This window comes from Pelobates fuscus, chromosome 8, assembly GCF_036172605.1.
Source record: "Pelobates fuscus isolate aPelFus1 chromosome 8, aPelFus1.pri, whole genome shotgun sequence".
NCBI lineage: Eukaryota > Metazoa > Chordata > Amphibia > Anura > Pelobatidae > Pelobates > Pelobates fuscus.
The window spans coordinates 54,082,189-54,098,608 of record NC_086324.1 but is presented as its reverse complement, the minus strand read 5'-3'; the positions used below and the strand labels follow the sequence as shown (position 1 = coordinate 54,098,608).

Genomic DNA, 16,420 nt, shown 5'->3' with positions numbered 1-16,420 from the left:
ACGCAACCTATTTCAAATAAGTAAATGCTGCTATACTTTTTAAAACGTTTAACTGTGTAGATCTCAATTTTTTATTTTTGGTTTGCCCCTAGATACATCTTCCTTTACCTCCATTTTTAAAATGATTATAACCTTGCCTTTTGTCCGCTGCTTTAACACTTGTTATTGTTCATTTTGGTATATTTTGAAAATAAATGTTAGCTCCCATATGAGGGACAGAACTCTGGATTCAATCAGAGTGGAATGTGCCATAATAACATTTATTTAATTAAATTAATTTAATTTCTTTTATGGCGCATTCCACTCTGGTTACTTTCTATCTTTTTCATCTTGTTGCTTTGCAGTTAAGTTCCCCATTTTTGTATTCTTGGTTCGGTATATGTAAACCTTAATATTAGAAGTTAAACTGTGTCACTGAAATTAACTTAAGCTGTTTTTCCATTATTTGTTTTTGCTTTTGTGCATCACAGAAAACCAAACGTGGTCAGTTGGAAACTATCCAATGTGGAAAACTACTCACGAATGAGACTTAAGTTGGTGCAGAATAACAACTTTGATCCTCATTTAGAAGCCAGTGCGCAGAGAGACAATCTTGGTAAGTTAGTGGGAGCGAAATGGTTACAATTATCCTACAGGACAGAGTTAATAATGCTGTGTAAGGCACAGGCACCGTAGTTGAGTATTAATTTCAATTTGTTCAAATATTGACATAAAAGAACTGTCTGGAATGTCTTTTAAGAAGCTCCTTTGTAACCCGTTCCTGTGTCTGATACAATACAATAGTGACTGTTTATCTCCCGCAGGTGTGCAGCAGACAGAACCTTCAAGTGATTCTCTGTTCTTAGAAGTTGTGAAGCAAGTTAAAGTGAGCGACTTGGAGGATGATGGGCTTGATCTTCCTGAAGAGGAAAACACAGTTAACATGTGTGTAAAAAAACTTACAATGCTGTATATTTTTGTGTTTGAAATGATAATACTTGTTAAAGTCATGGACTAAGCTGTTTTTTATTTTTATTTTCCCATTTAATGCCACACTGACACTTTTTGCATTTTGTAGTCCACTTACAGGGTGGCGTACTGGGGAAAGGGAGGACATAGATATAATTAACTGAAAGTCTTGCTTCTCGGTTCCACCATCTATTTATTAATTTAGCTTCTTCCATTGCTATTGTATTCTCTTGCAAAATAGGGATCTATGCAAAGGTTATGCAAAACTGTGGAATCTTCCATAGATGATAATGCTCCTTCACAATGCGATTCCATAGGTGTCAGGCAAGAAGAAAATAACAGCAAAAGCTTTGCCCATTGACACTTTTTGCAAATAAATCCTAAAGGAGACTAGTTAGTCCCATATTCCATCACTATCAGATGAGGCAGTATAGGTATTGACATAGAGCAATTTCAAATAACATATATACCTACAGATAGGGCTTACCTCGTTATATAATAGAGCGAGTGGCTATTAACTGGTCCAGATAAAGTACAGTACAGTATAAATGCAATACAGAACTCAAGACCAAGTGAGATAAAACTGTACAGAAATACTCCTATCCACTCCTATTAAATAAAATATAAAAACAAAAATAACAAAACGATAACTATTAGCTTTAGAGGGTAGAAAAAGAATACCACATGTTTAGATAAGATTTAACTAAAATTAAACTGCTTAAAATGGGTGCTAAAGAAAATCAAAATCAAAAGTGCAAAGCTCTTCAGCCAGTTTCCATGCTTGGGTAGTCACTCCACAAAACTGGTGCAGTCCAAAGATTAAGTCTACTCCACCATCCACGGGCCACAACTAGAGCCCGTAAGCAGTGCCTGCTGACCCTGCCACATGTAGCACCTTAATTGATTTCCCGGTGGGATCCGTCAGTTTGCCCCACAATGGCATTGCCCCAAGGCCCTCAGAGAGTGCGGGCTGTGCTGGGGAGATGATGCCCCAAAAGCTCTCAGGCATGAAATGTGGTAACATGCCAGAGGTATCTGATGGAATGATTGCAGGGTTATCTACTTGGAATCCAAAACCTGAGGCTTAGTGGAGGCTCCAGTAGAGCGTCTATGTAGTATAGCTCCACGCTGTATGCAGACCTGATCAAAAGCTTGTAGAAACGTCAACATCGTTGAGGTCTGGAAGGTAAGTTCCTGGGCAGTAGCCATCTTGAGAACAAAGCCTCATGTGGCAACAAGACTGGCTAACAACGTTGATCGAAAGAGGCAAGGTAATTTGAGCGTCATATCCATCCCGCATTGTGGCTAAAATTTAGGCAAAAATTAGTGGACTATTAGAGCAGTGTTCCAGGAAGATTTGTCCCATTTATAGCGAGATAAATGCTTAAATGCAATAGATTCCTTAAGAGGTCCACACTTTGAGGCTTGCTTAGTTTGCTACCAGGCCCCACCTCCACAAGGCTCTTATTTTTTTTTTTTTTATGATCTGTAAATTTTTTGGTCACTGACCATGATTTTAAATTTAAACAAGCAAGGTGAGTTGTTAGTGTAAGACTTGCCTAAAAGATTTTTGCCTTCCCGTGGCAGGTGAACTTACCCTTTAATGGCCATTTGAGTGATACTAAAGGGATTTTATGTGCACAAGTAACCTTTTCTTGAGTTATAATGATTTTAGATTCAGCTGTATTTAACCCCTTAAGGACACATGACATGTGTGACATGTCATGATTCCCTTTTATTCCAGAAGTTTGGTCCTTAAGGGGTTAAAAAAAAAAAGATCTGCTTTGATTTCAGGGGTTCGGTTATTTTATCTTTCCTCCTGTGTCTCTCACAGGATATTCTGCTGCATTCAAATATATAAGCTTTATTTAATATAATAGTGATTTATATAAAGGAAACTTTAAGATAAACAAAAGTATTACTACATAGAATAAACATCGTTTTATCGAATGTTTCGCTTTAAAAAAAAAATCACTTTAATTAGAACTGAGCATGTGATGTATTGGTTATCTTTTTAAATCACAAAAATAATTGCTGTAGGTTGATGCAGGTGTAACGTGGAAACCAGTGTAGGAAGTGAGGCAGCTTGTGGAAAGGTAGACATATCAGGTGGGCAAGATGGAGGATTCAGGAACAGGCTATGACACTTCATGTGAGCCCACCACTGTTAGAAGTTGAAAGAGTTGATTTGGTTGCTGCAAACTTCTGTTTGGTCAATAATTTGCAGAAATATCGTTTTCAGAAATGACAAGGAGGAGGAGCCAAGTCAGAAGGAGAAGCTTGTTCTATCTGAGGATTGTGAACTCATTACAGTGATAGATGTAATTTGTGGACGTTTGGAGGTCACCACTCGCCATATTTATTTCTACGATGGCAGTACTGAAAAAGAGGAAGGTATGAGCCCTAATTATGTTGTTTAGCTTATGTGAAATAATATATATAGAGAAGAGCTCAGTTATACATTAAAATGTTGTGATATTTTATTATTTTAAATGGTTCCAAAAATCAGCATTTTCTAGAAAGACTAAATCATGAGGCAATCAAAATATATCCGATTACAGATATGCATGTTCTCTTTATTATATTAACATTTTTGTTTGTGTCATCCATCATCTGTTTTTCCATTGTTATTGTAATGTACGTTTGCTATTTTATATTAAAACCATTATTTTCATGAGTAAGGTAATAGAATATGATTTAATTCAGAATCTAACGCAAAAGCAAAGTTACGTGCAAGGTAATGAACAATTACAGTTCATCATTCAATGCTAGTGATTAACTTGGAGATGTAGCAACATATTATATGTGGTTTGATTTTATTAACAAATCACCCTTTTGTATATTTTACACCTTGTGCGGGAAATGGTCTAGTGTTGACATTTGGACATTGCAATCGATGTCCCTATAGGAATGTGTGAAACCTTAAACGTCATTGATATGCTTTTCAATGGCGTTTTTTATTTCAACTTACCGTACATTTCTTTGTAAATGAATAATATTATGCCAAACAGAAGTTCCTAATATGTAACATATAAGCATATCACAAATAAAACTCACTCCGTGGATTAACACTTTATGTCCGTAATGTCTTTGCCACATGTATGTTCTCAGTGAATTGTGAAGTAGCAGAGCTAAATATGAAGTTGTTCCTCAATCCTCTGTATAGGTGTGGGTTATGATTTCAAGTGGCCTCTCTCCCAAATCAGAGAGATTCATTTGCGTCGGTACAACCTAAGGAGGTCGGCTTTGGAGATCTTTCTAATTGACCAGACTAATTACTTCTTGAATTTTAAAAAAGAGGTAAGAATTGATACTGTCGGACTATAAAGGCATACCGAAGTCTTTCGGCAACATTTGGCATAGCAGATTCCTACATAAAAACCAACTTGCTCATCTGTGACCTTTCTTTCCATTTTTCCAAAAATGTCGAAATTTATTCCCCAAGAGAAAATATAATCTTTACATTAAATCTCAATATGCCTCAGACTTTACTGCAACTCCTACCATAATACATTACCATTCTGCAGAACCTTCTGTAATAAAACTGAAGGCTTTGATGATTTATTGTAATTATTTTCCAAGAAAAGCTAATGTTTACATTTACCAACCTTTATTAGTAGTTATTAAAATTAAGTTTTTTGCGTCTAGTTTGTTTATACTCTTGAATACAATTATCATGATGGGGGATATTTACTATATCGTAAAACAATAAGAACTTAGGTTCTGTGTCCTGTATCACTCCATGGAGACATCATTTCCTGGTTTTTGACTAGGGTTCAAATACCATTCTTAGTAAGAACCACATTGCAATTGCCTAGGGATAAGGACTCATGCCATACAGTAAAGTGACAGCCCCCAGATACTATAGTTAAAGTGGTTTTAATCACAACTAACCCAACATACTAATCAGTAGAAAAGCCATATGTTTAATATTATTACTGCTGTTTTTTTATTTTTTTTCTAACCAAACAAAATCACAAGCTGTTTTAAAGCAAGCAAATATTTCATTAAAAGATACTTAGTACATGATTGGGGATCCAGATCTCTGTGGTGAATTGCTTCAGTGCCATCTGTACGTACATAACCGCAACCATGCAGCCTTCGATATCTATCATTATGATGAATTCCTTTTTATGGTGTATATAGTATAGTTGATGGCTGGCCTCTCTGGTCTGTTGAACTTTAACAAAAGTTAACATATACTGTTGAATGCTACTAGGAAATGTAACATTAAGGCTAGGAAGTATTAACTCCTTAAGGACACATGATGGAAACCTTCAGTCATGCTGGTCTTTTACTTCTGAAGCTGTGTCTTTAAGAGGTTAAGAGGCAGTCTTCTTCCATGTTTCTTTGAAGCAAATGTAGAAAGTTTTGTTTGTGGGTTTTCCTTGCTTACATGTTTGATTCGTATGTTTTCCACTATTTGGTAATTTTCTATACTTTTGAATCTACCTTGTCTACAGTGTTTGATTGCTATTTTTAATTACTGTACAGGTGAGAAATAAACTATACAGTCAAATTCTCTCTCTCCGCCTTCCAAACCTGTATGGAACCCGAACCCCACAGGAGCTGCTGAAGACATCAGGACTAACTCAGGTAAGCAAAGACCTCATTCTCTAGAAAACGTGGAATGATACTACTGCAAGTTGGATATTGACCACAGTCAAGATATTCAGTAATTACTAATTGTCATTGCAACTGATATGTTATATGATAAGAACGCTTTGTGAAAATATATTTTGAGACATATGATATGATTCTTATTCACCGAACAATGAATTGAAAATTTAATTACAAAATTAAGGCCAAAATAGCTGTTATGGGGACAATCCTCAAACTGAGCTACGGTCACAATTCTTGATGTTTTCAATCTCTTTTAAAGTTAACCTGACGTGAGTTTAGGTCCAAATATCTTATTAAACAACAAATGTTTCATTGGTCATAATGGTCGGTGATCCATTTAACTGCTTAAGGGAACACTATAGTGTTGGGAAAACTAAACTGTATCCCTAGCTCTGTCTCCTCCAGCAACATCACACTGGCGGAGGGTGTCTTAACACTGCAATGTAAACATTGCAGTTCCTCTGAAGGGACACTGCACCATGACAACTTGAAAGAGATTAAGTTGTTTTGGTGCCTATAGTGTCCCTTTGAAAGAGATATTTAATTTTTACTCCCGGATCCCACGGATGCTAGGACATCATCACACCATCTTTGTGGGTTGTTTTTTTTTTTTTTCTTTTTTTTCAATCGATTTATTTTATTGACTTTTTTCAGATATTTGGGGTACAGAAGCAAGAGAAGGGGAGGGGAAGTCATCAATAATCTGCAAATAACAATGTTCAATTTTTGTACAGAACAGAAAAAAGGGGAAGGGTAAGACATCAATAGGTTTACAATTGGAACAATCATCAATTTTTTTTAATTTTTTTTTTTGTTATGGCAACGCATTGCCGTCATTAAGATCGCATAAGTAAAGCCTCCTTTATGAGATTAACTGGTGTATGCATTCTATTGTCTTGACTATATACAAATAAATATGCAATTGTAGGTAGCCCTCTCAATATCTGTTTTCACCCTCCTGGGAGTTTGCTCAGTTTATGACATTCGTAAATCAGCATCAATTCTCAGTCTCTCCTGAGATAGAGCCTTAATGTGCCCCCTATTCCCCAATCACTAAAATGTTGAAGTTTCTCATGGTTCCCTGACCTTCGTTGTCAGATTCTTCTCTGTGTATTCCTACCACTACCTTTTTGCTTCTAACATCTGTTGTGTTGTGCCATATTTTGTGTTAAGCTTTGTTCCATAGTCGAGGTTTGTGGTTATTTGGCTGATTAAATCTGTTTTGGTAGGACTAGTGACTTGTTTCCAAGCTCTCTCTATCAGCGTATTTGCAGCGATCAGGATGTGGAACACAGTATCGCTTGGGATCTCTTATACTCATTGAGTGTCATGAAGAGCAGTTTGCAGTCTGGTTGCAGGTCTACAGTGAGGTGCAATGTTTCATTGAGAATTCCCTCTACTTCCTCCCAGTATTTTGCAATTCGCCGGCATGACCACCATATGTGGTACATGGTTCCGTCCCACATCTCCAGCATTGGTTTGATAATTGTGGGTAAATGCCCGCTAATCTGCTCGGCACCATGTACCACCTGTACTGGATCTTTCTTATTAGTTCTATGCGGGATGCGAATCTGGATCTCCGTCTGTGAGCAATAAAAGCTTTCCGCCATTGTTCATCAGTAAGGGGTTTGTTTATATCCTTCTGCCAATGCTCTCTGAAATTATCTACTGTCGCTGTTGGTGAGCTGTCGTTTAGTGTAGTGTACATAACAGAGAGCAGTTTTTTCGGGATGATCCCTCTTTCACATATTTTATGAATTTGTTCCAAGGGGTCGGGGTAGCTATGCTTGTATCGTTCTCTAGCAGTGATATTATTTGGAGATAGGAGAATAATGTGTGGTGTGGCACTTTGTATTTTTATTGTAAGTCAGGGTATTGCAAAGTTGCCGTTTTGGTATTAATGTTTAATCAGTGTGCATCCGTTTTGAACCCATGGGCGGTAATCTAGAGTGGGGTTGAAGAGATGTAGGGTGTATAGTGGCGTTGATAACGCCCATTGCTTAGTGTGTCCCAAGTGTTGTGTTGTCGTGTCTCATGTGTCTAGCAGAAGTGCTGGGGTCGTGGGCATGTCCAGGGGTTTGGGGCGCATTTTGTGGGATACCCAGAACAGATATTTTATGCCTCTGGGGCATGCCCAGGCTGATCCACTGAGGTTTGTAGAGGACCTTGTTTAATAGGAGTGCTGTTGACATAAGAGTGGCTCTGTAGTACAAGCTCACGTCCGGCAGTCCCAAGCCTCCCTTCTCCATAGCCTTGCTTAAAAGTTTTGTGGCTACTCTGATTTTTTGATTTGCCCATACAAATCATGTGAGGATCTGCTGAAGTTTGTGTAGGTAGGTATTGGGGAGGAAGATCTGTAGTGTGCGGATTAAATATTGGAATTTCGGTAACAACATAATTTTGAGGGCAGTCATTCTACCCACCCAAGACAAAGATTTGTTTTCCCAACCTTTCAGTGTTTCAATGATCTCCTTCAGTAACCTACCATAATTTAACTCGAGGAGGTGCGATGCATGTTTTAGTACTTGTAACCCTAGGAAGGTGAGATGGTCATCCCTCCAATCCAGGGGAAAAGCGTCTTTTAGATGTGCTAGAGTTTGGTTGGGTTTCCTTATCCCCATGGCTTGCATTTTTATTACATTCAATTTGTAGTATGACTGGGCCCCATACGCTTTAAGGAGGTTCGGTTGTGTGAGTGTTAGTAGCACATCATCCGCAAACAGCCCGGCTTTGTATTCCTTTCCTCCCACCTGTATCCTGTGTATAGCTGTGTTTTCTCTAATTTTGATTGCCAGCGGTTCGAGGACTGAGACGAGTGGGCATCCCTGTTGTGTGCCGTTTGAGAGCCGAAACGGCTCTGATAAGAATTCCGAGTTCAGTACCTGCGCTGTGGGCACGCTATACAGTGTGTCTATCAATGCTACGAACCCCTCTGGGATTCCAAAAACCTGACAGAATGGCCCTTAGAAACCCCCAGTGCAATCTGTCAAAGGCTTTTTCAGCGTCGAGGGAGACAAATAGGCCCCCCGACTTTGTGTTTGTGCAATAGATTTATGAACTTCCTGGTATTGTCGGATCCCTGGCTCCCTTTCACAAAGCCATGTGGTATGATGTGTCCCAGCCTCGCTGCATATAACTTGGCGAATAGCTTTGTGTTTAATAGTCATATGGGCTGGAAGTTCTGCGGTACTGTGGAAGGCTTGTTCGGTTTTGGCAGGGTACCAATGTGGGCTAGCAGTAACTCACTTGGTAGGTGTAGCGGTACTTACCCTTTCGGGTGCCAGCCGGGGTCCTCTATTCAAGCCGCGCGCGGTTCAGCTGCTGCACGAGCCACGCGCGGCTCATCCGACTGCTGGAACTGGAGGGCGGGCAGTGACCGCGAGAAGCGGTCACGTGTCCCGTCTGACTCTAAGAGCGCGCCGCGAGTCTCGGGCGCGCTCTTAAAGGGACAGTGGGAGCCTAAATTAGAAAAGGTCTCCCATTGGTCCCTGTCATGCCACACTCCCCATACAATTACCTTTTGGGGGTGTGGATATGACAGGGACCAATCATAATAGATGTTTGGCTATTTATACTTACCTCTTTCCCTTAGTTCCTTGCCCTATCGTGGTTTCTGCTACAGTTCCCTTTAGCGCTTGTGGTGTTCAGTTGTGTTCCTTCGTATTTTGACCTTGGCTTTGTATTCTGACTTTGTGTACTCTTTATCCTTATCTGTTCTGTTTGCCGGCTTGCTGTTTACTGTGTACCAGACCCCGGCTAGTCCTAGTTTACGCTGTCTCTTTGTGCCCTTGACCTCGGATTGTTCCTGACTCTGTACTTCTCCTATATACGTCAAGTCCGGCCACTCTAAGGACCGGTAGACGTATCTTCCCTCTGTGTTGTCTTCTGTTTAGCTGGATCCTGCGTGTTGGGGTATATTCTCGTTACAGTAGGGTTTTAGTGGCTGTTGCATTGTTGAAAGTTTTAGCTAAATAGGGTGCTATGCCCCTTATGCGCAGGTTGTTTCTGTGGCTTGATCTTCCATTTTAGACATGTCTTGATTGTCAATTCTGGCGATGAGGCCTTCCACTGCATTATGTGCTACATCATATTTTGCCAGTTTATCCTCTACTTGTGAGGTTCTTGTGCCTAGCTCCTGCAGAACTTTACAGATATACTTCATAGCTGTGTCTAGCTTGTGTAGAATTTTATTTAACATTTCGTCAAGCAGAGTTTTCAACATGCCCGGGGTCAGCTTAGACTTCGGGCTTGGCCATGCGACTGCTGGGTTTTGCTTTGCCCGGCTCTGGAGGCGAAAAGTTTGCTCTTTCCGACCTCTTCATGTTCCTCTTTCCTTTAGGCTGCGACATGCCTGGATTGGCGATGTAGTTTTGGGCTAAATTGATCATTTCAAGCTCTCGAGGAGCGGAGCTGTTAGCACATGTGACTGCTCCGATCCCCGATCAGGACACGCCCTACTATGGGTTTTATTTTGATGTAACAACTGCCCACCAGCTCTGCCTCCCACACACCGCACTCTAAAATGATTGTCCTTGCTTTGGAACATTTCCTCAAGTAGGGCATAGCTTCCCTCTGATGCAAACTGCAGGCTTTGTTGCTACTACTTCACTAACATGGTGACATCAATCACTCCATTCCTGTATTCCCTCAGCAGAGTGCAAGACTTGTTTCTTGGGGGCAAATCACAGCAAGTACAGCCCCTGCACTTAAGATACCGTGAGACAGAGAGGATCACTTGTATGAGGGTCCTCCTGCCTTTCTCACTCTTCAGCATAGAAGCTCTGTTTGTGTCTTTAAACACATTGACATTTGAGGAGGTACATAAATTGCAAAAAAAACAAACTGAAAATCTGCTTATTTGCTAACAATACTGCCAGAATAATGTATAGATAAAAATGTATACTCTTTTTTTTTTTTTTTTTTTTTTTTTAAATGAGCGTAAGTCGTTGAATCAGCTTGCAATTTGATATAATTACTTTTTTATTTCTAGAAATGGGTGAACAGAGAAATTTCTAATTTTGATTACCTCATTCAACTAAACACAATAGCTGGTAGAACATACAATGATCTTGCACAATACCCAGTGGTAAGTTATTAAACTATAAGAGTTCAATTTGTCTAAGCATCGTACGTTTTCCCATACGGACAAAGTGTATTTCCTTCTTTCCCTCTTCGAAATCTTCGTATTACTTACTGTTATGTTGCTTTGCTTGACTTTATTGTTTTATATTGAAAATATGCAGATGATCAGTCTGCCACCTTCCAACTTTTGCTCAGTGGACCCAAGAGTTAAGAGAGCAATGACATTACTTAACCTCCTTTATAAAGATGAACACTCGGCAGCTGGGGAAGGGACAATGATCTTGGGTTGGATAACAAATTAATCTGACCATAAGATAATTCAGAATGGCTGTGTACACTGAGCAAGGTAAGGAAGGTGGCATATTTAGACATTTGTGGTATACAGCATTGAAAGCAAAAAAGTAAGTAATACCAGTTTTTAAAACTGAGAGTGATTTTTTTTTTTTTTTGTAAAAAATGTTTTAGCTACATGGTTTAATAGCATATTGCCTTTCCTGGATTTGGTATTTCATTTGCATATTGAACTAGTTCTAGCTGTACATAGATTGTGACCCATTATAGTTATCTAATTAAAAAAGGGTCATCATAAACACTAGTGTTTAATTGTGAGAGAGGTTGGAATGCATTGCCCTAATTATCTGCCAGACAGAATTATGTGGATTGTAAACATTTGGCCTGTAGAAGCTCCCAAAGATGTGTTTCCAAAGCCATAATGAAGTATATTGCGCCAGGCACATCATTATTATTATTATTGGAATTTGTGTAGCGCCAACCTATTCCACAGTGCTTTACAATATTGTAAAGGGTGAATTTAACAACAAATGAGATAAACTATTACAAATTTTGACAGGAAAATAGATTGTTGAGGACCTAGCTAGAATGATCTTACAATCGAACAATATTCCACCGTACACGTGGTAGCAATTCATTTTCATACACACATTGCTTAAAGGTGCTTATTTTCTCTTAGTTCCCATGGGTGCTACGGGACTATACATCAGAAGAGTTGGACCTCAATAACCCAGCTGTTTTTAGAGATTTATCCAAACCTATTGGAGTAGTGAATGAGAAAAATGCTGCATCAGTTAGGGAGAAGTGAGTATATTAATTGATTGATTGTTACACCAAATGTTTTAATTAAACATATTCGCCTGATTTATATTTATTTTAACTTATTAAATGTTCTGAAATGCTCTGCTTTGTTACAAAGGCTGTTTTGGATCCTTTGCTAGGTGATGTTACACGGTGTCTTCCCACTTCCTCATTTAGTGAACCTGTATTTATCATAGGTTTTAAAGTGTAGATTAGTTTTCGTCTGATGTCATATTTACATACACATTAAAAGTATTAGGTTTCAATAAAATATTGCAAAATATGGACAAATTATTTTAAAAAATAATGCACACTACATCTAAAGGAATGTAGATTAATTAGCAAAATATATTAATTTATCAGTCCTGATTACAAAAAGACTCTCTTATATTTAGGATTTTGTACATTTTTTGGAAGTAATAAGGTAAATATTACAATGAGTGTATTACAATTTTGAAGCTGAACATTTGCTAAATTTTGTATGTGGAGACTATACGTGTTTACTGGTCACCAAATCCATAAATGCTCAACAAAAGTATATAATTGTATAAAATGTACCCCCAGGGTACATTTGAGTAGATTAGTTTTACTTAACCATAAGTGTAATAAGCTCTTCATATAACATTCTGTCACCAGCATCTGCTGGCTTTATTGATTTTTTTTTTGGTATTTTGCAACAATTTTATTTTCATAATGAACTTCACAGACCTCAAAAAAGTTATTAATTGATTTGCATGTCAATGAGTGAAATAAGTATTTGACCCCTTCGACTTGGTACTTGGTGGCAAAACTCTTGTTCGCACTCACAGAGGTCATTATTTTCTTGTAGTTGGCCACCCGGTTTGCACACATCTCAGGAGAGATTTTGTCCCTCTCCTCTTTGCAGATCCTCTCCCAGTCTTTAAGGTTTTGAGGCTGACATTTGGCAACTCGAACCTTCAGCTCCCTCCACAGATTTTCTATGGGATTATGGTCTGGCTAGGCCACACCAGGACCTTAATGTACTTCTTCTTGAGCCACTCCTTTGTTGCCTTGGCTGTGTATGTTCTGGGTCATTGTAATGCTGGAATACCCACCCACGACCCATTTTCAATGCCCTGGCTGAAGGAAGGAGGTTCCCAACCAAGATTTGACAGGACATGGCCTCGTCCATCGTCCCTTTGATGCGGTGCAGTTGTCTTGTCCCCTTAGCAGAAAAACAAATGCAAAGCAAAATGTTTTCACCTCCATGTTTGACGGTGGGGATGGTGTTCTTTGGGTCATTGGCGGCATTCCTTCTCCTCCACAACAATTTGAGATGATGCGAAAGAGTTTGATTTTGGTCTCATCTGACCACAACACTTTCACCCAGTTCTCTTCTGAATGATGCAGATGTAAATTGGCAAACTTCAGACAGGCCTGTACATGTGCTTTCTTGAGCAGGGGGACCTTGTGGGCGCTGCAGGATTTCAGTTCTTCACTGCGTAGTGTGTTACTAATTGTTTCCTTGGTGACTATAGTCCCAGCTGCCTTGAGATCATTAACAGTGTAGTAACAAGATCCTCCCATGTAGTTCTGAGCTGATTCCTCACTGTTCTTATGATCATACAAACTCCACGAGGTGAGATCTTGCATGGAGAACCAGACCGAGGGAGGCTAAGAGTTATTTTGTGTTTCTTCCATTTGCGAATAATCGTACCAACTGTTGTCACCTTCTCACCAAGCTGCTTGGCAATGGTCTTGTAGCCCATTTCAGCCTTGTGTAGGTCTACAATCTTGCCCCTGACATCCTTGGACAGCTCTTTGGTCTTGGCCATGGAGAAGAGTTTGGAATCTGATTGATTTTCTGATTGCTTCTGTGGACAGCTGTCTTTAATACAGGTAACAAGCTGAGATTAGGAGCACTCCCTTTAAGATAGTGCTCCCAATCTCAGCTCATTACCTATATAAGATGACACCTGGGAGCCAGAAATCTTGTTGATTGATAGGGTATCAAATACTTATTTCAAATTAATTGTTTTAACCCCTTAAGGACCAAACTTCTGGAATAAAAGGGAACCATGACATGTCATGTGTCCTTAAGGGGTTAAATGAGTGGGCTAGTGCATAAGTGTAAAAAATGCATTACCTCGAGAGCAAATAATTGCAAGAACATAAACATTATTAAACATTTGTAACTTCCTATGTCTTGGGCTCATGAGTGTTTTTTTTGTTTTGTTTTTTAATATGTAGACACGGGGGGGGGGGGGGGGGGGGGACCATAACCAGTCCCTGTTACTGGTCCTTGGTGGATCTCTGATGGTCATATCTAGTTGACCCAGAGTAGGACCAGTTATTACAATAAAAGTGTAAGATGGGTCGTAGGGGGATCATCCGTTTGGGAATAGTGGTATCTCGAGGCGGCTTCGCTAGTCGGGAGCGTTGGTTGTCAGGCTGCGGTACAGCGCGACTGAAAGGGGAGGCTAGGGGAAGCTGGCTCTGGAACTGTACTTTGCAACACCCCCGGTTCCGTTTGGCTAATGGAAGTATGCTCATAGGTAGTGAGATTGCTAGAGAGGGGTGTGGGGGGGAAGGATTGACTGTGGGTCAGTGCCTATAGGCGGCCTGGGCATTAGAGGTGAGCTTAAAATATAGTAATAAAAGGAAACGTCCAACAGACATAAAAGTCAACTTCGAACTGCATGAAGTTTCAGTCCTGGGTAGGAGAGAGCTTTGGTTCCAGTGGTAGCCCTGTCATTTCAGGTGGTGGCTGTGGCATATGCCAATGATGTTGCTCTCCGTGGCACAAACGGCTTGACTGTCGCCAAGTCCCAGCTGTGTGTAACAGGGTCAGTCCCACCTGTTCCCGGTTGAGGCAGGGAGTTCTCCGATATTCCCAGCTGGTGCAGGAGGGCATTTGCCCTGCGTAAGTCGACACTGAGAGGGTTTTGTTTCCTTGTGTGACTTGCAGTGCTCTTGGGGACCTCCACTTGTATGGCATGTCGTGGCTTCTTAGTAGGGCCGTTCCAGGTGCTCTTTGGGGTTTTGGGACTCTGAATATCCGATCTAGAGTTACCCCTTTGGCAAATACTTATTTCACTCATTGACATGCAAATCAATTTATAACTTTTTTGACATGCTTTTTTCTGGATATTTTTTTTTTTTTTTTGTTATTCTGTCTCTTTGTCTCATTGTTCTAGAATCTTCAAGATGCAAGAAGTGCTGTATGTCCTCTGCTCTGTGGGCTGGCAGAAATTATGAAATTTAACCGAGTGTACTTTGATTCCTGAAATGATGCTGTGTTAAAGATTTTATAAATTGGGCATAATAAGGATATCATGTATAATTACAGGTATGAAAACTTTGAAGATCCCATGGGGATTATTGACAAGTTCCACTATGGTACACACTACTCAAATGCTGCTGGAGTTATACACTACTTGATACGAGTTGAGCCCTTCACCACCCTACACATACAGCTCCAGAGTGGAAGGTATTTTTTGTAATTTGTAAATATATTTATTTTGGTAGTTCAATGACTGAAGAACATGCAGGTTGAGACATGTAACCTTTAGGCAATTATAAAGAGGTATCAACAATAAGTTTGTTACACATGTTGAAATAAATGCACATTTGTGTAATGTTAAAATAGTCATCATACAATAACATTGAAACTAGGCCCATGCTTTATTTGTTAATTAGAAAGCTGAGAGCTACGCAACATTGGCCCTGATCTATATTCACCAGGAAAGGTTAATATAGACAGCAGCGTTGCGGTTTTGGCCTATTAGCTTAATAAAAAACTAGGTGAGCAAAAGATAAAACAACTTAAAACTAATGACCCCTGCATGACCAAAGGGGAGGGGGATAAAGGGCTCCAACTATAGCTTTTGGAGGCGCCGGTAGCTCCAGGCCAGTAGATCTGCCATGGAACAAACCAGGCCGTTTAGGTCGCAATCTGCAGTTTGGCTCTAGGGATTATGAAAGTGAGACCCAAATTGGTACCAGGGAGCCCCATTGTGTGCTGAATCAAGTAAGAATTGTCGCTTCACTTTAAAGGCTGCGAGCAGCAGTATATGCACAAATAGTGGAGATTTGGTGCGGAGCTCTGCCCAGACACATTCTTCAGCCATGAAGGTTACAATTAAAAAAACATAAATTGTTCTCTACTAATAGCTGGTTATACCCAAATAACATTTCTATTTTACAATTTTTTTTATTTTTTTTACATTTATTTTTTTGCTGCTATATAGGTTTGACTGTGCTGACCGCCAGTTTCATTCCATTCCTGCAACCTGGCAAGCACTTCTGGATAACCCCAATGATGTTAAGGAACTCATTCCAGAATTTTTCTATTTCCCAGAGTTCCTGGAGAACAAGAATGGTAAATGCATTATTTTATGAATTGATATGAATTTTAGATTAGGATGATTCCATTTAGTTAAGTCATGAATGACTGAAATAAGAAAATTACCGGTAATATTTTGATACATTTTCTGTGTATTCTGGAGTGTTCCATGACATATATGCAATCACATAGTTTGGGTTTTCCACATTGCCCTATGACTTTGCATGAATTTAGATTTTCTTTCAGTAACAATATTCCTCATTGGTTCTATACCAAACCCAGTCTATGAAGAAATATAGTAAGTCCATGCATACCCCTGACTGAGTAGAAAAATTCACTAAACCGTCGTCATTAGGAGGGGATATATAG

The 16,420-nt window shown here is 39.5% G+C and overlaps 1 protein-coding gene across 2 annotated transcripts in view; it reads left to right on the top strand.

The window, feature by feature from the left end:
- NBEAL1 (neurobeachin like 1) overlaps positions 1 to 16,420 on the top strand; it is a 126,891-nt gene that overhangs the window by 91,773 nt on the left and 18,698 nt on the right. For both annotated transcript variants that reach the window (XM_063429833.1, XM_063429832.1), the window contains 9 exons: positions 471 to 595; positions 804 to 924; positions 3,191 to 3,342; positions 4,115 to 4,248; positions 5,443 to 5,544; positions 10,562 to 10,657; positions 11,624 to 11,748; positions 15,056 to 15,196; positions 15,957 to 16,087. In XM_063429833.1, coding sequence (XP_063285903.1) covers positions 471 to 595; positions 804 to 924; positions 3,191 to 3,342; positions 4,115 to 4,248; positions 5,443 to 5,544; positions 10,562 to 10,657; positions 11,624 to 11,748; positions 15,056 to 15,196; positions 15,957 to 16,087 — 1,127 coding nt within the window. The remainder of the gene's footprint in view (positions 1 to 470; positions 596 to 803; positions 925 to 3,190; positions 3,343 to 4,114; positions 4,249 to 5,442; positions 5,545 to 10,561; positions 10,658 to 11,623; positions 11,749 to 15,055; positions 15,197 to 15,956; positions 16,088 to 16,420) is intronic.